General features: G+C 37.9%; 1 protein-coding gene across 1 annotated transcript in view; it reads left to right on the top strand.

The window, feature by feature from the left end:
• Positions 1-23,338, top strand: part of nr5a2 (nuclear receptor subfamily 5, group A, member 2) — a 55,082-nt gene that overhangs the window by 4,357 nt on the left and 27,387 nt on the right. The window contains exons 3-4 of the mRNA XM_081384151.1: positions 1,829-1,970; positions 6,688-7,382. Of these exons, the coding sequence (XP_081240277.1) occupies positions 1,829-1,970; positions 6,688-7,382 (837 nt within the window). The remainder of the gene's footprint in view (positions 1-1,828; positions 1,971-6,687; positions 7,383-23,338) is intronic.

The following is a 23,338-nucleotide window of genomic DNA, read 5'->3' as shown; positions in this document are numbered from 1 at the left end:
ATTTTGTTGTTGACCTCAAAGGCCACTCAAGTGGTATTTTGAAGCAAATTCATCTGTTGACAATTGGCAAAATGTTGAAAAACGTCAAAAAATGGATTAACTTGATTTTAGGGACATATTTATATAAATATATGTACAGCATATCTATAATTGTAATGTGTTGGGTTGCCACTTGATGTCCAAAACCAGTACAACTGATCTAATGTGCTCCTGTTATTCATTTTTTAAACCAAGTTTTTTATTTGATTAAAAAACACAATTAATGTGGACTTTTCCGAGTTATTTATTAGCATTATATGGGATGGTGTTATGCTGGCTGAGTAAACAAAGAAAATGTTCTAAATGGATATTTTGGAAAATCCATAGTCTTTGACACACACACACACACACACACACACACACACACACACACACACACACACACACACACACACACACACACGCACACACACACTGTACTCTTAAAAATAAAGGTTCCAAAAGTGGGTTTTCACAGCAATGCTATATAAGAACCATTTTTGGTTTTCCAAATAGCCTTTTAACTATTTTTTTAATGGCTAACTAAGCCATTTTTTTACTTGTGTAAAGATCATTTTAATATAGAGAACCTTTTTCCACTATAAAGAACCTTCCGTGGAATAGAATGTTAAATGTTCTTCGTGGAACCAGCAACGTCAATAAAGAACCTTCATTTTTAAGAGTGAAGCACAACGTGAAAAAATGATCTGGTCTTTTTGAGTTTTGACAAAGATGATATTATCATTTAAAAGAATTGAAATATAATTTTAAATTCCGTTTATGATTTTAATATGCTATATTTAACATGTTTCTTACATATTTAATTTCAAGTTTGACTTGTTTTTATGATATAGCCTACATTCAAGGTTAAGCACTTTATGTTACAGCCATGTGTGTGTGTGTGTGTGTGTTATTTGAGTTCTGGCCAGTATTGATCCTTTTAGTTTTAAATGGGCCGGTCTCCCTACGGTGTTGATCAAGAATAAGTTAATGCCGTTCTTCGTTTGATTCTCTCCTGCCCTGAAAATGAATTCAGAACAGTTGCAGGTGGAATCTTGTAATCCTACGGCTGTAAATTATGGATATAATTTATTGGATTTTTTTTTTTTTTCAGTTTCTTTTTTGCTTCTGCAGTATGAATAATAGGATCAACAGGAATTTATTTGGTAGACATTTTGATGTTTGCATGCCCCTGATTGGATGTTCAAAGTAAAATATATGCTTTAATGAACAAAATTAGTCAAACGTAAAAAACGCTACCAAATCTGAGTTTCCTTTCGCACTGAAAGATCTTGTTTTCTTCTAGCTTTTATGGCTTGCACAGCCTCTGGTCATAATTACTCCAAGAGGAGCTCAAGGAGAGACGTAAAATATGTAGTATTAGTATGTCACAATGCTAAATGCGGGTGAAGGGGATCTTTATATTAGCCAGGATATCAAGCGGGTCACCTAAAGTATTTTGTACACTCTCTGGTCGGCATCTCACATTTCTCAATCTGTTTCTATCCAGCCTCAGCCTGTATTTCTGTTTGTTCATGTCAAGTGTGTGTGTGGGTGCACATGTCAGTTTTTGTGTGGGTGTGTGTGTTTGTGTTTATCCAAGTGAGCATCGACTGCTGAGGGAGCGTTTCTCTGCCCGTGGCTCTACTTTTATACGTGTCTACTTGTGTGGCAGTGTGTAACACCTCTTTTTTTTTCTGTGTGAATGGAATTTTTTTCATACGTGTGTGTGGGTTGTCTGTGGCTGAATAGCACATTAACAAACACCGGAGGTCAGAAGTTTGACATCTTCATTCACCTCACTCTGCAGGGCTTCTTCAAGCGCACGGTGCAGAACAACAAGCGCTACACATGTATAGAGAACCAGAGCTGTCAAATAGACAAGACCCAGCGGAAACGCTGCCCCTACTGTCGCTTCCAGAAGTGCCTCACTGTCGGCATGAAACTGGAGGGTAAGAAGTCTTTTTAGTTCATCCATGCATTTCTTCCTCTAACTGAACACAGCTTTAGCTCTTTAAAGAGCATTTCTGTCATCACTTACTCACCCGCAAACCCGTAGGATGTTCTTTCTTCTGTGGAACACAAAAGGAAGGATGTTCTCACTGCTCTTTTCCATAAAAAAAATGATGTGACCAATAAGGTATAACACTTTTTTTTTTACATTACTTTATCTCATCAAAATAAGTTAAGCGATTCAAACAAGATTCAACTCATTTTTTTTTTGCCAGTTTAATGTAATTTAAGTTGAATTGACTTAAATAGCCAAGTTGATTGTACTTAAAAAATTAAGGCAGTAATTTATTTATTTTTTACAAAAAAAAAGTGGTACATATGAATTGTGCACTATATTCCAAGTCTTCATACAGGAATAGACTAAAATATAAGTCATTATTCACTTTTTGGAGCTTGACAGGAAAGGAGCAGCGTGAACATTCTGCTAAACATCTTCTTTTGTGTCCACCTGAAGAAAGAATGTCAAACAGGTTGGAAATAACACATAACCAACTACCATCTAAGAGTTCTACATGCTTACTACACGATTCTTTCCTCTTAGTATGTAGATGTACGACTGTTAATTGTTTAACTGCTGGAGGGCAGAATTTCTAGCAGTGTCGTTTTATAGCTAGCTGGCTTTGATTTGCTACCGCATGCTACCAACAGGATACGAGGCCCTCCAGCGCACTGTCAGACCCGTCCAAAGAGATGAGCGCTCGCTAATACTCCCCACAGGCTTCTTCTGATTGCTAAGGAAAGCTGCAGAGATGGAAAATGTTAACCAAAATGCTGTTTTGAATACAAACCGCAGCAGTAAGCTTCATGCATATCGCTTGAAAACACAGAACTACTGCTAATGGAATTATATTTATTAGTATAAAAACATGCATCATTGCAAAATTTTGTGATGCACTGATGGCAGTTTTAATTACATTTTACTTAAAATGTAATAATTTAAAGTTGTTTTTAATATTTAAAAAAATACAATGAATTTTTAGTGATGGACCTGCAATCCATGACTTATGACATAATTTTGTCACAAAATGTATCATGTACTGTATGACATAATTTAAAATATATATATGTTTTATATATTAAATACAAATATTTAATATATGAAAGCTGGGCCCCCTGACTAATAGGTAAGCGATAAATTGTTACCATTATTATCATATGTATTTTTTTTTTATTTAAACAACCTCAAATTCTTAAATCTGCCATCAATTTTATGACAAAATGATTCATTAGTGATGGACTGCGATCCATGACTTATGACATAATTTTGTCATTAAATGAATGGCATTTTTAAGAATTGATGGATCATTTTTAAGAATAATAAAGTATAGTTTTCCTATAAGTTGGGGATCCTGCACACCATGAATTTTGTAATGATGGACATACCGGAAATAAATGCTTCAGTTTAAATCTTACTTTATGTATTATCTGAAGCTTTCAGCAAACAGATTTGAGTGCAATACTCGCCATAATTGTGTAAGTAGCAAAACAAAACATTCATATCAGTGTGACACAGACAAGTGGCCTTCCATGTCTCCATGGAAGCTCCATTATCAATACAGATAAGGAAAGGCTGCTGTTTTAAAGTTCTCAAAAAAGCACGGGAGAGCGTGTTATGTCTTCCTGGGAAGGCCTGTAATTATCTTCCTTTATATATTTGTGGCTCAGTTTCAGATTAAGGAAGAGAATCCAACCTCTCTGACCATCATATAATCAGTATTGAGTTGAGGAAGTGAAAAGAAAGCTACATAGCCTTGCCTGTGCGCTTATTCATTCAATTCGAGCCCAATGTTGTGCACAGTGGAGCGTAAAATAGTTTAGATTTCATCAAGCGTCTGTTATCCATATTAAGCACCTTGATGAATCTGACAATCTGGCACGGCTTTACTGTGGATATTTACTCCACGCTTTGCATTGCGCACTTTGTCATTTTTTGGGGCTGAGACTCGTTTGCCATCTCCAGCCTCTGGTGGTGGCGGCAGCAAGCTGTCCCATTACTTATGCATAGGTATCATAGCTATTCATGTGTGCGCATGGAACGACGCACCTTTAGAGTAGAGCTCCGGCGGACATGACAAACTGTGTGTCAGGAGCCGGCCAAGGGAGGCATTCATATGCCTGTGATAGGACAGGGATTCTCGCCCAAGCAACGCTTAATATTCCTGTATATTAAACACACATAAATCAGACAATAAGCAGCGCTCGAATCTGCCCAGACGGTCCCCCCGTCTACAGAGACGCAAAACACGCACAAACAAACAACATCTATGGACTGCCAATTCAAGTAAATTAGATCAGGCAACTGCTTTTATTACCAAGGCAATTGCTTTCCGCAAGCCATTTGAATAAGTCACGAATTGGTTTTATAACTCATGTGTACACATACACAGACTTGCTCGATACAGGCTACAAACACATACGTCTCGCACAAATACAAACTCGCACAGTTTACATAAAAGAAACAGGCTGTGTTCGAAATAGAATACTAGCCTACTACATACTGAATACTGAACAATGTATTCTATCATTTATAAAAATCGTAGTAGGTGCATTATTCCGCAATAAATTATTGTTCCAAAAAGTAGTATGCTATCTCATCATGTTTAATGTTGAAAATAAATGTTTATTTTGCATTTTGATCAAATTTCTAGTATACATCTTTGGAATCCCAATTAAATTCAATACAAATTTTAATTGCTGCTGATATTGTTTTAGGCTGAATTCAGAACAGCATACTAGTATACTACTTTTAGCACATCTTTCTGTTGTAAAAATAGTAAGAGTAGTATGCAAGTATGCGGTTCTGAATTCAGCATAGGAATTGAAGGTCAAGATGAATGCATTGCATTGTGGGATATAGAGCATGCTATTCAGGGTAGTGTGCTTTTTTTGTAAATGTAGTAGGCCGTTCTTTGCACAAAGTATATACTACAACAATAGTAAGAGTGGTAAGGTAGTATGCTATTCCGAACATAGCCAGAAACACAGAATGTCATTATACGCATACTAAAAAATTTTCTATAGTATAAGTATGCATACTAAATACTGCAACAATAGTCAAAGTAGTATGCTGTTTCATACAGCCAAAAATGCATAGAAGGTTATGCATACTGTGCATAGTATGCATACTATATGCTGCAACAATAGAAGTAATATAGCAGTATGCTATTCTGAATATTAGAAGAAATGTAGTACGCGATTGTATGCATACTATATACTGCAATAATAGTACAAGTAGTATACTAGTTCAAGCAGAAGATCATTCTATGCATAAAGAAAATGTGCATACTGTGTATAGTATACATACTATACAGCAGCATTATTAGTAATATTGTAGTATGCTATTTTCAATATAACTAGAAATCCACTTGCAAAGCAAATGTATTAGTTTATAGAAAATTAGCATACTATGCATAGTACACATACTATACTGCAGCAATAGTAGTGTGGTACTATTATGAATACAGCCAGAAACACACATAAATTCCCTTGTCTTGTACCAAAAAAAAATCAGTATGACATGCATGTAAGTAACCTTGTTTAATTAGACGCTGTGAGAAAAAAAATCTTATCAGAAGACAAAAAGGAAGAGGGGGATGGTGTCAGACAGAGTGGGGGGGGGGGGGGGGTGGGGTACGACATGCATTCATGATCTGAGTCGCAGGTCTAATTGTGATTTCCCATAAGGGCCGACTATTAGTTTCCAGATCATTAATTACCCTGTTGCTTTGGAATCATTAATAGTTAAACTTACCACAGTTTTTCTGATTGGATACATTTTTAACAACCACATCACCACAAAATCACCACCCCCACTCCCAAAAAAAGAAAAATCTCCTACCAAGTTGCCCAGGAATAATCCTCGGATGTTACGAGAGCTGTCAGCGGGATCGCTCTGGCAACACTTTGCCTCCCCTCTCTCACCAGATCAATCAGATCACACACATAGTGACAACCACACACACACTCACCGCTGTGACAAAGACCATTAAAATCACTCCCAAGGCAGCTGTTGGACGGGGGGTTTTCTTTTAATTGTTTAATTTTTTTAAGATCCACTGTTCGTGAGATATTACGGCTTAACGAGCACGTTCACGCTGGTCAAGTCGCACACGCGTCTACAAACGCATGCTCTCCGCATATGCTGTGTGTTTAACACCCTGCTGGATCCTCCAGCCATCCACCTGCCTACAACGTGGAGCATAAAAGAGGAATAATTAAGCATAAATAATTAACATGGGACCCAGCAGACGAAAGTGGAGTCTACTGCCCTGTGGCGGGGATCAGAGTCACTTCCGGGCAAAAGGCGCTCTCTTCATTTATTTGCCATAATGATGATCTCGTCCGCTTGACTTTGTCTCGCTTCAGTTTAATATTGAATCATTAGCATCGTTTCTCTCTAAATTGTGTCCTCTGGCTTGATTATGCTGAGTTCGCTCTAGGTCTGGCTTTGAAAAAACGGGTCAATTCACAATTCAAATTCACTCATGAAATTTACAACCCATTGCTTGTTGCAAATAAGCAACTGCCCTAAAAGCGTGTGGCCAGTTTAATGGCTTCTCTGCTGTGGTATAGATCAATTGACACTGCGTACTAAACTTCAAAACTTCTTTCCGATGAATTAATACCCATCTCATGTTGTGTTTTACCTTTTATAAGCTGTGAGGGCCGATCGAATGAGAGGAGGTCGCAACAAGTTTGGCCCCATGTACAAACGAGACCGGGCACTCAAGCAACAGAAGAAAGCCTTGATCCGGGCCAACGGACTCAAGCTGGAGGCCATGACGCAAGCCATGCAAACCGTCCCAGCGGACCTCACCATTACCTCTGCCATTCAGAACATCCATTCGGCCTCCAAGGGGCTTCCACTGAGCCACCACCACCACCACCACCACCATCACCACCACCATAGCTCCACAAGCGCAGGCCTGCCACCTGCAGACTTTGACCGCAGCCCCTTCGTCACCTCGCCGGTCAGCATGGCCATGCCGCCGCACCCTGGAGGACTGCAGGGCTACCAGCCATACGGCCACTTCCAGAGCCGCACCATCAAGTCAGAGTACCCCGACCCCTACACAAGCTCGCCGGAGTCCCTCATGGGCTATCCGTACGTAGAAGCCTACACGGGCGGATCGCCGCCCAGCTTCCCTCACCTGGTGGTGGAGCTGCTCAAGTGCGAGCCGGACGAGCCCCAGGTGCAAACCAAGATCCTAGCATACCTGCAGCAGGAGCAGGCCAGTCGAAGCAAGCACGAGAAACTCAACACTTTCGGCCTCATGTGCAAGATGGCCGACCAGACACTGTTCTCCATCGTAGAATGGGCCAGGAGCAGCATCTTCTTCCGAGAACTGAAGGTACGTGACGCTTTCGTTGGTCTGAAAAGAAAGTCAAGTTTGGTGGTCGTAAACTTCAAGTGATCTAAAAGCATTTTACATAGCGTTGTGAATCAGCATGGGATGTCTGTTGGCCTAAAATTCAGGACAAATCTGGGAAAATACCAGAATTAAGTTGTTCAACGAATAGTACTGCAGTTTAGTAACAACATGAGACTTAAGGACCGTTCACACCAAGGGCGATAACTATAACGATAACAATAACCATAAAGTTTTAATAATCGTTCTAATTCTACGGGAACTATTACTGTAACGACACAGAGGAACGATATTGTTGGAATCACTTTCAGAACTGATGTATGATTAAGAATATTGACAGCCAATCAGAATCTTTCCTCCTTTAAAGTGGCAGATGAGGTGCGTTGGTGTGGATGCTAATATCGTTATAGCTAGCATTTTTTGGTGTGAACAGGAATTTACTCATCAAGTACACTTACACCATGTCCTAACCAGATGTGACGTGACACCGCGATACGCGATAAAAGGTATCTTTTTATATGTTAATCAGAGTTTTTGCCCTAACCAGCCAATCGTGCCAGGCGTGGCGATACGCAACAATTCTATTTTAGAAACGGCAACATACAAAGTATGACATTGATAATCTCAGGCATTGGTTATGTGGTTTATTTAATGTTAAAAGTATCTAATGTGCGTTTGAATATCATTTTGCGTGACCTTTATAGCCATACTGAAAGCGACAATGGATAATTCAGATCTTGAAAACAAATTAAAGGATTATTTAAGGTTCAAAGTGTCAACTCAATGTGAACAAAAATCTGTATTCTATGACAAAGTCTTTCAGTCACTTGGTATGTATTTTTTTATTATGTTAAAATTGTGTAATAGCTATTTATGAATTTGATTATGTACTTATTCAGAGACTCCGCCCACACGCTCTTCTGATTGGCTGTGATTTTTACATTGCGTAAGGAGTGGACTAACAAATTGCTTGTCGCTGGAATCTTATCGTATCACGTCTGGTTTGAGCACGTGTTAGAAGAATATCATGTTTTTGATTAATCTTACTTACGGTATAAAGCATGCATTTTTCTCAACACTACAGTGCGCTAGTTGAAGTATTAATATGAATGAGACAAATGTTCCCCTTTGACGGGACAGCTAATTAGTTTTCCATAAATAATGTCTCAAGGCTATTTGTGAGGACTTTTTGGGATGGCCTGAAAAATACATAGTGTATTTGTGTTAGTTTTTCGAATGATGTATTGACACACTGATCTATAATTGACGATTTACTACACCAGCTGAAGAGGCCAGTCTGGTGTCATTCATTTTTTATTTTCACTTGTTTTAACCTTTTTTTCTCTATACACATCTGCCTGACAGAAATATTGATGGGATTGAGAAGACTGTGAGGGTTTTAGTAACTCGTGCATGTCTGCCTTTGTGAAAGATTTTGGTCGTGAGCATGCTGTATTTTACCCGCCCGTGACATGTTTTGATATGCCACTGGGAAATCTGACAGCACCCAATTCAAATCATTCATTTTGTGCTCGTACAGCTACAGGCACCTTATTGTTTTCCTCTCATTACATTCAACAGCTCATGAGATGGACTAGAATGCATTTATACTGAGGATTGACCATGACTACATTTGAAATATGTAGTAAATTCTGACGTTGTTGCGATACTGTCAAAATAATGTCATGTGAAATAGAAAATAAATACTGTCATACAGTACATTTCAGAGAACAATAACAAATTTGTTTTCATCAATCTTTATCCACCAATTTACCATCAATCAGAGGTTACATTTTCTTTAAACTATTAGATTTACATATAAAACTTTGTGTGCACAATTTTTTCCCCAACATAATTAAATTATGCTGTTTTCAAAGCCGAATGTTACGCTCTTCCCTCTGCTCTTACCTATAGAGCTTTATTATCCATTCTCGCGCTCTTTAGCTCAAGCATTGTATTCCCACTTTAGCGTGGATTAGCATTTGTGTGTGGCTAATTGCTGTCTGTATCATTTACCTTTAATTGTGTTTGCACTTCACCTTTCGCCACGGTGGAGTAGCCTCTCCTTGATGTTATGACTACTTTCTCGCCCTGGCTAATTGTTTTGCACAATAGATGTTAAAAGAGACAAGGGCGTAGCTGTCGAATTTGACATTAGCAGTCGTAGTGTGGCGGTGAAGTTGTAATTAGCGCAGCTCTCATGTGCCCTCGCTAAATCATATGCTGGAGCGCTAACAGAAAAACCACAAACAAAAAAAAGGTAGCACTAGAAAGTCTGAACCCACTCCTGACTCTAATTAGCGAACACTTGTACAGCTATTGTTACCCACGGAGCTTTGTGATGCTGATCGAGGTTTATCCCACATAACGTTGTGGTTTTAACAAGCTTCATCTATCGAGAGCTCAAATAAAGCTGGAACATTAAGGCAAGAGATAAATATTCAGATTTAATGGCATAGAAATGGAGTAAATGGATGCTGTGAAAAGCCTCCCCTCATATTTATGTAGCTATATTTCCTAGAATGTGAATTTAGTGAGTTGTGGATTTCTCCAAAGGTGCTACAGATCAACATGCAAATAAGTGAAATCTACAATTTCAATTTCACAAGCATTAGCAATGCTACGCTAACAGTTTAGTATGGTTATACAGCGACACCTGTGTAAACAATTGCTGCTAACATATGCTAGCATGTTCGTAGCACAAACACACTCACACTCCAGCTCATAGAAAGCTCATATATGTGTAGTACATCACCCAACAACATCACAGACATCAATAAATGCTTTATCTACATGATTAATAGATAAACAGATGTTTTGCGAATATTCTGTGAGTTAGTTAATGACAGAGCTGTGGTGGGTAGCATATAATAAACACAGGAAATACAAGTGAATATAAGGCTTGTCTGGGAGGGTGGTAGTCGGCTATAAATATATCTACATTTACTGTCCTATTATTAGCCTCGTAAGAACAAAAGAATTTCTCCCGTAATACAGCCCGGTGTGAAACGTCTGCCAAGTGTTTAAAGATTTAGTTTCCATAAGTTAGACTTGGTTACAGCTCTCATAAATATTTGGTCATGATGGGATCTCTGAAGAGAGCTCACTATTGTCTTCAGACACATGAAAAAAACAAACATGAGAGGAACATTCCGATTTCTCACACTTGGGCGACAGTGAATCTGTGAAATTTAGAGGAAGAGGAAGAGGTGAAAAATTAGCTTAGCTACCAGCTGACCTTTTTAAAGAAAACATTTTTACTTTTAACCCTGTAAAAGCCTGACATATGAAATAAACAGTTTTTGTTTTACTTTATTAAACTATGAGTATCATATTTGATACATCAAACTTTTCCTCCTTATATAGAGTAATATGATAAAGGAGTAAAAAAAACCTAAAAAAATGTCAATTACGCATGAAGTTTATTTACTTAATAAATTTAAGGCAACGGGTTTCCTCACTTTTTTAAGGTAAGTCAACTGAGGAAATAAGTTATCAGTTAAAATCAGTTAAATCTTACAGTTTAACTTGCATAAAATACATATAAATATCAGTTGTCACTAATATGTCTTAGTTAGATGATATTTAAATGATTAGTTTTATGATCAAAGCTCTATAGTTTTTATTGTGGGGGCAAAACATATAATGCAATTCAATGCAATGATGATCGAGAGATGTGACGTTCCTCAAAAGCCTGAAGTATCAGTTTTGATATTCACATTTTAACATGATTTTTCTAAAAAAATAAAATAAATTATACATGTAGATAATCAAGTACACCTAAGTTGTTTCAGTCCAGTAAGTGTTTATTTTGAAATATTACTAGAAATATACTAGATATTCTTACTTGATAAAAATCTGTGAAGATTTCACACAAAAAAGACGTGTACCCTGACCTGAAGGTGGACGTTTTTAGAATTGTATCAAAAGGACGTTTAATTGCCAAAAAAGTATAAACTATGGATCAGATGACAGAAGGCTTGTAGTAGATTGTGTACAACAGGTTTTTCAGCAAATGTTTTATCAAGTTTAAAGGCCTTATCATTTTGAGTACGGTAGGCTTTATAGGGTTAATGAGCAAAATGGCAAGTAAAACTACACAGTAAAAAATTATATGATCAATAAGTTGACTACGTGTTATTATGTGGCTTTAACTTTTTAAAGTTAAGCCATTTTCAACTTTTTTTATAAGTTGTACAAGATTTTTTCAACTCATTTAATTTAAGTTGATATTACCTAAACATCCAAGTTGATTGTATTTAAAAAAAGGCCTCAATTTTTTTGACAGTGTACATCAAAATGGTCTCTCAGATAGCTCGCTAAAGAAAGCAATGTTGTACATAAACTAATTGTTCTTTGTGTGTTATGAAAATGCTAAACTGCTGTTTTATGTGTGTGTTTGAAGGTGCGTGCCAGCAGCATCCCTGTTGTCTGGCTGGTTTGTCATGTAAGGGTGGGAGTCATGTTTAGGGGGTTGGGGGGGAAACAGATGCAAGCTTCCCAGTGTTTGCATTGACAATATGAGCTGGTATGAAGCTGGTGTGCGTGCTTGTCCTCCCCTGGCTCTGTCCTTTGCTGCCCGGCCCATAACATGGAGAGTGATTCACATCCATAGAGAGATCACCCTTTCATTGTGGACGACGGGCTATTGTTTGACGGATAGGATGCGTGCACTTAGCTTTTCCTCAGCACACAATGGCATTAAAACGCACAGATTCACCGCAGGCTTAATCGTTCTTGTGAGGATTCCACGTAATTCGTGCGTCTTACACAATGTACTCGGGTAAACTTAATCACCGCTGATACTGTGCCACAAAGCGACCCCAAATGGACTGCCTTAAATTTAGTCCTCCGAGCTGATAAAAGTCAACCGTGCAAAACTTACAATACCCTGACATGTGGCGCCAATATTTATTTTTATTCTTTCACGGTTGCTCGGGGACACTTTTTTCTCTCTCTCTCTCTCCCCCATTTCTCTCTCTCTCTCTCCCTACAGTGAATTGAATGACAATACCAGGCCTGCCATTAAGTAAAGCAGCACTGTATTAGGGCCTTGTTCTCCAGCCTGCACCCAGCCGTGAGGCTCGTGCTTATTGAAAAAGCAGCTGTGAGGGGAGAGAGGACAGGAGATAGGGGACGTTCTCTCACTCTCAGTGTTATAGTGTCTAGATCACTGAAGCTATGTTCAACTGCACTGGGGGTTTTATATATTTTTACAGTATCACTGTAAAAAATGTTGCTGCCTTAAATTTTTAAGTACAACCAACTTGAAAGTTTAAGTCATTTCAACTTAAATTACATTAAACTGACTTAAAACACGAGTCGAATCTTGTATAACTTATAAAAAGTTGAAAATAGCTTAACTTATTTTGATGAGTTAAAGCAATGTAAAAACATGTTGTCATAACTTATTGATCATATCATTTTTTACAGTGTTCAAAATGGTATATAATACATTTTATTACATGGCTTGGTTGAATTCTAATGTTGAATGCGGTCTGTTATTTCCGCTGCTAAGTATAACACACCGTTGCCATGAAAAACGGAGCGTTGCTATGGACGCAGGATTCTAACCGTAGAGATGGAATGGACTACTTTCTTTAGTGGAAGCAATACAATCGTTTTTAAATCAATAAACTCCTTTTTAAATCAATATTTTGTGTCAAATTATTGATTTATTTGGTAGGTAGCCATGTAATAAGCGGGATAATGTAGAGCGAGGCGGTTGTTATAGCGAATACAACCCCGACAGGCTGATCAGGACCCCGACGCGAAGCGGATAACAACCGCCTCGCTCTACATTATCCCTTACATATTATGCAAATTATGTTACACAACATATTTGTATAATTTTATTTAAAAAAAAATGAAGCTTCTAAACTTCATAGTAAAACCGTTTTAACTATGTTTTTTTTTTTTTCGCAGGTATTCCATACTTTCAGAAAAAATCCCATATTGTGTCTATAGCACTTAATATATTCTGCGGATTTAAATCTATTATTATACAGTGGCCTCAAAAAGTTTTTGGGCTATTAAGTCACTCTCAAAAAAAGTCTGAATTTCATTGTATTCGGTAATAGAATCAAAATATCCAACCAAGTGGCATCTGCAAACAGATTGTGAAACGTTTTGCTTGCAAACTGTGTTTTCGCTCTTTTTATTTCAAATAAATGCCACTTGGTTTGATGTTTTGTTATTCTACTTTATTTTTTAAGTTTTTTTTTATTATTTTTTTAAGAAATTAATACTTTTATTCAGCAAGGGTGCATTAAATTGATCAAAAGTGAAAGACATTTATAATGTTACAAAATATTATTTCAAATAAATGCTGTTTTTTTAACTGTCTATTCACCAAAGAATCCTAAAAAAAACTGCATCACAAAACTGCAAATCAGCATATTAGAATAATTTCCCAAGGATCATGTGACACTGAATATGTTAAAATTACAATTAAAATTAAAATTTCACAATATTGCTGTTTTACTGTATTTTTTATCAAATAAATGCTACCTTGGTGAACATAAGACTTCTTTAAAAAAAATCATGTTGCCACTGAAAAAGCAAGTGCCACTGCATATTAACGTATAATGCTGTATTAATTTTATATTGACTGCGAGAGGATTATTTTCACCCTCCATTAATATTTTCATGCTATGCAACACTTTTTCTCATTCATTTTCTTGTTCTGTTAATCCGCCAGTCGACATTTCAGAGGTTCAGGTCAGACACTGTCATTTCCGAGGCCGTTGTATATCTGCAGAAATTAATAAGGCGTTGCGGTCGTGATCTGTGAACTTGTGCACGATTTATACCCCCCCCACCCCAGCTTCATCTCCACATATACTACCCAGACCGGCCACGGTGTCTCCTGCCCTCCCCGTGACTCGCAGACGGGCCTGAGGTCAAGCCAAGCGAGTGTCCTGACAAACAGCCTCGGTCGCGAACGCACCGCCGGAGATTTGTAACCGTGTCCCTGGTCCACCGGATTTGAATTATTCCGCTTTACATCGGCGTGTGGCGTGAGGGGGGAGGGCCTGGAACGCACGGGGGGGGGCGAACAAGCCCCAGAAGCGGCACCAAGGGCAGGGGTGCGTGGTGAAGGACAGGGGGGGGAAACAGGTGGGAGGTTAATGGCCCCTGGACCGGATCCACCAGCCGCTCAGACTTGATATATGGGCTTTGGGCCTGGTGCAGGCGTAGGCTTTCAAAGATATATTATTTCATTTGAGAAGCAGCATTCTCGTCCCTGCATTTGTCCACTGATAGATGATATCCCGTGGCTGGGCAGCAGCCACAATTGGAGATAGCGTGTGAGTTTTCGTAAGGCTCGTTCTTGTACATATTTTCTCTCTCTCATATTCTCCTGTCTCTCTGCTCGGCTGTCTTTTGGCAGGCTGCGTTTATTTTTTCCTAAGCCTGCTATTTCAGTGGTAACAATATCTGTTTGATCAGAAGAGATGGGCAGCTGGAGAACGTCCACAAAGGCCTTTTTTCATTCATAAATAATGCACAAATAGACAAAAACTCCATGTCTTGTCATGAATTCTGGAAGAATGCGGTGTTTTGGCACTTCATAAATATTGCAGCGGTGAAGTTGAGGTTTTAGCCCCCTGAAGATACCAGAAAACGTAATAATAACATGGACGTACGAGGTGGATGACGGGTTGTTAGCGGAGAGAAGATGAGCGTAAACATTTATTAATTTATACGCAGTCACGAATCATTACAAAGGTTATAATTACAAGATCATTATTTGCTTTCATCAATCAATTGTCTTGCACATTTGTCCGATTCGCTTGGTTGTAGCCAAGAAGCGCTCACTTAGACAGCAAGAGAATCTTACTGACATTGGAAGCGACCAATCACTATGGAAGACCATGTCTGCCTCAGAGTCAACGAATAAAAGGCTAACCGTCACTATATTTTGCATAATGACTTTATTTGTATTTTAAACTTTTTCTCCTTTTGTTTAATTACTTTGAAGCAAAAACAGACTTAAAAGTGATGGAAATAGGATCCAAGGATCCAATCTCGCTAGCGCTCAAACATTTGGGGTGAGGAAGATTTTTTTTGAAGAAAATTAATAATGCCAAATAATCATATTAGTATGATTTCTGAAGGGTCATGTGGCACTGAAATCTGGAGTAATGATGCTGAAAATACAGCTTTGCCTTCACAGGAATTAATCACATTTAACATATATCCAAATAGAAACAGTTATTTTAAATTGTAATAATATTTCACAACATTTCTGTTATTATTATATAAAGACGATGACTTATCGAAAATCTTATCGACCCCAAACTTTTGACCAGTGGTGAACTTACTCAAAAATGGCCTAAAACCAAGATTCAAGATTTTACATGACAAATCTCGCAATTCCAGTGACTAGTTCTTTCTCAAAAGTGCTCATTGTAGCAGCCTGGTACCTTTTAAACATGACTCTGGTTCCTGGAGGACTGATAAATGTGCATCCTGACTCCCAGAAGTCAGCCAATCAGATCTTAAAACAGCATTCACAGCTCCCTTTCACGGGGCATTGCATACGGTGCTTCCTATATGGCAGCTGAGGTCAGCTTCGTCTCTTTCTTTCTCCCTGAAAAATGCTTCTTGCACCCTCAAGGCCTAACCAGGCAAAGGAAGGAAGTGCGTAGACTTGTTAAAAGGAGAGATTTAGGGTTCGAACTCCCCTCAGGGCCTGTGGGAGACTCCTGGGAAGGGTTTGGAGCGGTCGGAGAAGAGTCTGTTCATCCACTTGTTGCTTTGATGAAGGATAAAAGCCTGTCATGAACTTCTAGGTCCTGCCCAGGAGCTGATGGACTCGTACCGCTGCTTCCATTCCTTCTGCTGAGCTCTGAAATGGGGAAAAAAAGGAGAAATATAGAAATATGTTTACTTTTCTTTATCTTCAGAGTGGCTTTGGTATTTGTAAGCACTTTGCACTCCAGAAAGGGACAAATGTTTGATATTATCTTGTGGCGATTAAGGTAAAAGCCTTTTTTATTGGCTGCACTGGATGCTTGTTAAAACCAGGATGTAGAGTGAAGCCCCAAAACACCCCAATCAGACCGAGCCGACAGAAGACAAACTGCTCCGAAGAGGCTGATTTAAGCTAACAAATCAACTCAATCAACATTTTCACCCCTTATGTACTAGTCGAAAAGTAAAAACGGCTGCGCATTTGCCCTCATAGTTGCTTTATATCAAAATAGCATCTTAATATCAGCCTTGCTTTTAAATGGCACGAGATCAGCATTCATGAGATGTTTCTTTAAAACATGCTTCGATTTATCTCTATTTATCATTGTACAGTAGTTGGAAATGCCATAAAACAACCATAAAAAAAGCATATATTTAATAAATATATATTTAATTTTATTATATAAAATATTGCTTTAAATTGTATTTTTTTATTTTACTATATGATACTATTACATTGCTTAGTCTTAATCCTGTAGATGTAAATGCATACAAGGTAAAAACAAATACATACACACACCCACCCATATATATATATATATATATAAAATGTATAAATGTTATTATATATATATATATATATATATATATATATATATATTTTTTTTTTATATATATATATATAATTTATAAATGTTATTTTATATATATATATATATTTATATATAATAAAAAATAAAATAAATGTACATATGTTTGTGTTTTGCTTTAAATAGTGCATATATATACACATCTATATATGTATAATATACTACATTATATATAATATATAATATTTTATATATATATATAAAATAAAAAAATTAAATGTATATATGTTTGTTTTGCTTTATATAGCGCATATATATGTATAAAAATAAAATAAATGTATATATGTTTGTTTTGCTTTAAATAGCGCATATATATATATATATATATATATACACATCTATATAATATGTATAATATATTACATTATATATATAATATATAATATTTTATATATATATATAAAGTAAAAAAAATATATATATATGTTCTCAAAATATAAATAAAACAAAATATTTTCTTAATTTTCATGATTTTTTGTTGTTGTTGAGTTTTCTTGTAGTTTTAATGCTATGCTCATGTAACTCATTCAATTAAAGTTCATGACGTGAAACTGTCCAAATGTCACTCATGGTTTAGCCTTTTCCCCTCTATAATTATTCTCTTCAGCCATGTATATCTCACACTTGTAAATGTAATTTGCACAGCAGCTGTAATTTTGCACCTGTTTTACGTAATGGGTTCGAAACGAATCCATAAAACGCAAGCGCCAACTGAACGTGTAAACTTTTACATGCACACTACAAAAGAGCATTTGTTGAATTCGGCCAGATCTGCCGTTGTCCCGTCCTTCAGTGTTTAATTAACTTGTCGTAATCAGCGCATGCAGGCGTGAGGTTTCTAGTGTCTGCTCTCAGCCTTACTCTGTCAGCAGTTGTCTACGACATCTATTTTTGCTTCTTATTTACAGCTGTCTATTCCGGACACGCTGGAAGGTCCCAAAGACAATAGATAAGGACTGCGGTCAGAAACACAGGGAGCGCGCGGGCTAGGCTTACACTTATATTTAACTGCACTGTGTGAATGGATTTGCCTCTGATGAATGGCATGTGCAATTCAGCTGGAGAACGTTATACGCAGTCGAGAAGAAATGTTCACCAAGTCGTCAAGAGAAAGACAAAGCCACCTGTTCATTAAACCGACTTATATCTTTTATTTCTGCCTCACAATGTAGGTTCAGTCGGAGACATTGGCACCAGCTGGCACTTTTAAACGTTTCCAAACACATTACATCAATGAGCGTAACTTGCTGAATAGTTTTCGTAATTACATTCTTTCTTTATCCTGATCCCCTGATGAAGATGAAAGGAAGGTTTCACGATTTCTGAACTACGGGAGAGGAAAAACTTTCAAATTCGCACCAGGCGAACAGTCAAGTAACCGACGTGTTGACAGCAGTTTTAAAACTGAGCATTGCATTACAATGGTGCAATGCCAAAAATGGCAAATCGCACTATAGGGACGTAATAGTTAAGACAGTAATGCTTCTGTCAGATTGAGTGAGCAGGCATTTGAATTCTTTCTATACCTGTTTGCAAGGCTCAATAAAGGAGGGTGGTCTGCAGCTGCAAGCGTGAGACATTTTGGCATGAGACCCATCTGGTGTTATCCATATATGTCACACATTACAAAGTTTTGGCTCAAAATCAAGTCATAATAATTCTATGATTTGAAATAAAAAGGCTATATTTGCTATGGAAAAATGGCAAAAGAAAATAAGTTCTTAAAAATAAGTTATATAAGTTATATATATATATATATACTGTAAAAAATATATGATCAATAAGTAATGACAACATATGTTTTTTGTTTTTACATTGCTTTAACTCATCAAAATAAGTTAAACAATTTTAAACTTTTTTAATAAGTTATACAAGATTCAACTTATTTTTTAAGTCATTTTAATGTAATTTAAGTTGAAATGACTTACACATCCAAGTTGATAGAACTTCAAAATTTAAGGTAGTATATATATATATACTGTAAATCAAAATTCATTATATATTAAAGGTCCCGTATAATGACCCTTTTCACAAGATGTAAAATAAGTCTCTGATGTCCCCAGAGTGTGTATGTGAAGTTTCAGCTCAAAATACCCAACAGATCATTTTTTACAGCATGTTTAAATTGTCATTTTTTGGGGCTCAGAAAAACGCGCTGTTTTAGTGTGTGCCCTTTAAATGCAAATAAGCTGCTGCTGGACGACACAGGGGGCGGAGCTTCATGAGTTTGCGCTCAGTCTCTCAGGACAATTTCATCTCACAGAATGATGATAATATCAGAAACTCTCAGTAACGGCGTTCAGTTCGAGTCGGACAATAATGCCTACAGAGTCAGAGTTCTGTATAGAGATGAAACAGGTATAGTTTTGTAGTTTAATTACGGTTATTATAACATATTTGTCATCTGCTTGTATGTATCCATTATTTATTAATAGCCTACAAGTCTGCTGTCTGAATGATGATCAAACATATACTGATGAGTTTAATAAAGTTTATTGTACATCACACAAAATATGAAGCGTCAGTTTTACTTCAGAAAATCACCGTAAGAGCTGAGTAAACACAGTAAGTTATAAGAAGTGCGCAAGTACATAAACGAATTTCGGTAGAGTTGAGGGAGCATTCCTGTGGGCGGAGGTTAGTCAAAAAACTGTTCTACTGACGTCATTAAAGAAGGAAGTAGTGGGATGTAGTCCAAACGGGCCGTTCGATGTAGTCAACTTCTGTTAAATAAAATATCTCGCTTGGCATTGAACTTTGAGCTTTATAATTTTACAGATATTATTTATACTCTAACAACAACATTACACACTAACTAAAGTTTGAAACATGGGATCACGAAGAACGGGACCTTTAAAAAGAGAATAAATACAATTATCTATTATATGTAGGCCTAAACACTGTCACACTATCTTTTTGCATTCACTTGAAAAAAAAATTAATTCGCCCCAAAAAACTTTGCGTTCGCTCGCAAAACGTTTCTGTACTTATCAGGTGCACGCAAAGTTTCTCGGGGGGGATGAAAACATTTTGTAAGCGAACGCAAAAAGCATCGACCAATAATTTTTCCTCCCATCTCATATTTTTTTACTTCTCCTTGTCCATTTAGGGCCTCCGTGATATATAAAATAAATAAATATAAACATCAGAACAATACCACTTATGACTTACTTAACAATTGCATGCAAATGAAATGCATTGATACATAACTATTTCGAAATAGGGCGTAAAATGAACGAAATGCCTGAATGTCAGTATACATTGAAAGATCAACTCTTGGTTTCTGCCTCAATAAGAGCAGATGATGTGGAGGCGGTTACTAATGGTGATGCGTTAGTACGAGAACAGACCGACGCATAAAGCCACTCTGGTAGGCGACTGCATCTCCCAGCTAAATAATACAGGAGCCCCGGCCTACCTGGACCCATTTCCCAACAGAGCCAATCAAGAGTCATTTCCTGTTGTCTGTCAGCGTGTCACACAAAAGCCATAAATATTGACAGCCGTCGCCAATAAAGACACCCATAAATCGCAGAATTGAGGGGAAAATACGGCACGGGGGGAAATAAAATCAAATAAAAATACGGCGATCATTCTAAACGCGAGACACCGTGTGTGAATATGTGTGTGCGCGCAGCGTGCAGATTGAGAAGCTCGATCGATTCCGGCTCGACGTGGCGTGCACAACTCATTGTGGATTTGGAGAGCATTATTTTCTCACTGACTCGTGAAAGGGGGGGGTTGGGGTAAAGTAGCGTAGTGTGTGGTACTTCAGAGAGCCTCCCATGACTGCATGTATATTAGGAGTCTAATGTTCAGCTGAATAATTGATCAGGGCTGCTGTGTTTTTTTGATAATTAGTTGATAGCTTCTTAGCTTTAAGCCTTCGGATCCATTGGAAGAGACTTTTTATTCACTTGGTGAATTATTTGAAACAACTGCACAGGTGGACTTAAAGTGTACTGATAAATGGCCTAAGGTTTGAAAAAAAGTTTTTTTTGTTTTCGTTCGTTCTCATAACCTAATTTCATCCTTTCATTCTCTCTGGATTGTGCTGTTGCTCAAGAGACTTATTAGAGTTTTGCAAAGCATGCAGACCACAAAAAGACGAGAGTTTTATTGAATATCACTTCATTAATGAAAGGCTGCCAGTTTACTGCTCATGAATTTATCAAATTAATTAGTCTTTAATCATAGCGTCTAAAGGTAACAGAAAAACCAGTATGTACTTTAAATATGCACTTTGCAGTTCTTTATCAATTACTACAGTGCTCTAGCCAAGTATGTGGCGGATTGCTTTATATTGATGAAGACCAGATTGTAAGAACCTGATTCAGTTTCATTCTGAAAAGATACACACCAAGTGTCCTTGAAGTTGAATGTGACTGCTGGCAGCTGAACACAGCACAGCAGGTGTCGATTTATTTCTTTTTCCCTTATTGTTTTTTAAATCCCAGCAATAGTAGTGCCTAGTATACACCTGTATAAATATATATTTCGTCCACTGCAAAGCCGATATCGGTTAAGCACTAATTAGAAGAAGCATTTATAGTCCCATTCATCTCGGTGATGTCCTGTGATGTTTGATGTCCCACTAAACCCTGCTGAATGCCGACGTGTGTTGTTTTTATTGTGGGGCTGTGATCAAACTCTGGGTGTTTCACAGGTCAGGAGTCACACTCGGGAGAGTGTTAATGCGGTCACCGTGGGAACTGATCAATCTCTATTCCTCGTCGCGATCGATCAAAACACCCCTCCTCCAACCCTATCATCAGCCAGTCACTCCGTCGAGTTGCTCGCTGTCCACTTGCTAGCCTTGGACGAGTCCCAAACCTGCTCACCTGCACACTAACACATGAATTATGAGCATCTGTTTATCCCCCCTCACAGAGACACTCAGAGTAAGAATACCACGAGGTCTTCTCAAATATAGCTTCTACGAGGAATGCAAATGTTTTCCCGAAGATATCTCAATTTACATTGCTGTCAGGCATACAGTGAAAGCCTACATAATCTATGCGTCCCATGGACTCAACATCACTGGGACAAGATTACAGCATGGATAGTTGGCATTGCTGAGAGTCGGTTTCTGCGTCCAGCCTTTCTTATACTGCGGTAACACACCACACGCAAAACATCTAAACATTTGGAGCACATTTTAATAATGTTGCGGGTATAAATTAGCCTACATGTTTGAAAACCACTGCGATTAGCCATTTTGTATTCATATATCTATTCAGTTTACCCTCGTGTCATTCAAAGCCCGTAAGATTTTCTTTCTTCTGTTGAACACAAAAAAAGACATTTTGAAGAATGCTGTTGTCCATAATGAAAGCATTGTTTGGCCAGGGTCCAAAAAAGTGGTCCAGACAGCTATAGCACTATATTACAAGTCATACGATAGATTTTCTTGTAAGGAACATACCGAAAATACATTTTTTATTCAGAAACTTGGGATTTTTTGGACTATTAAAGCTTTTTTTAAGTCCCTTGTTGACGATATGCTTTAATTTTATGGAAAAGAGCTGCTTTTCAAAACATCTTTTGTGTTCCTCAATCAGTCATACAGTGTGAGTACGATTTTAGGTAAACTGTGTCTTAAAAACTCCTGCAATGCTCTTTCATTGAGCTCTATCCCATATGAAGCAACGTCGGACTCTAAAATAAGTCCGGAGAGAGAGAGCGAGATGCCAGGCAGCTCCCTCAGAGGAGCACGGGTATGAAGCAATGCGGCCGCAGCGTCTGGTGGCCACCTGCTCAAAGTCCCAGCATGCTTATCAGACCGCATGGCAGCGAGAGAGCAAGAGAGCAAACAGAGGCCCTGCCATGACAAACAAGCTGGGAGATTTCCACAAGATCAGGGAAAAGTGAGCCCAAATAAACCAAACCAGGCCCCTTCGGTCTCAAGCATCCAAAGCACGTCAGATCAGCTCCCACGGGACGGCTAAAGAGGAAGCCAGAATGTGACACCTCAGTACAAATTGTTTACACTTCCTCTGTGGATTCGGGGAAACTTAGATTATCTCCCATGAGATTAACTGTATTTTTATAGGTTTCCAAATACTGTTAATGTTGATAAAGAGATTAGGGAATTTGTTGGAATTAAACTTAGGCACGTACCTTTTGGGCTACGGACATGAATGATACCTTCAACTGTGTGGATTGTTGTGGACAGATGCGATAGTACAAGGATGTCCAAACTTGGTCATCGCGGGCCAACTTGCCTCAAAAGACCTGCCTGGAAGTTTCTAGTATGCCTAGTAAGAGCTTGATTAGCTGGTTCAGGGGTGTGTAATTGGGGTTGGAGCCCTCTTGGAGCAGGACTAAGGTGCGTATGCAAAAATGCATAAATTGTCCATTGTCAAGAGC

This window comes from Scardinius erythrophthalmus, assembly GCF_964197995.2.
Source record: "Scardinius erythrophthalmus genome assembly, chromosome: 14".
In the NCBI taxonomy this organism is placed as follows: Eukaryota; Metazoa; Chordata; class Actinopteri; order Cypriniformes; family Leuciscidae; genus Scardinius; species Scardinius erythrophthalmus.
Note: the sequence above shows the minus strand (reverse complement) of the source record. Positions and strands in the feature narration are given on the sequence as shown.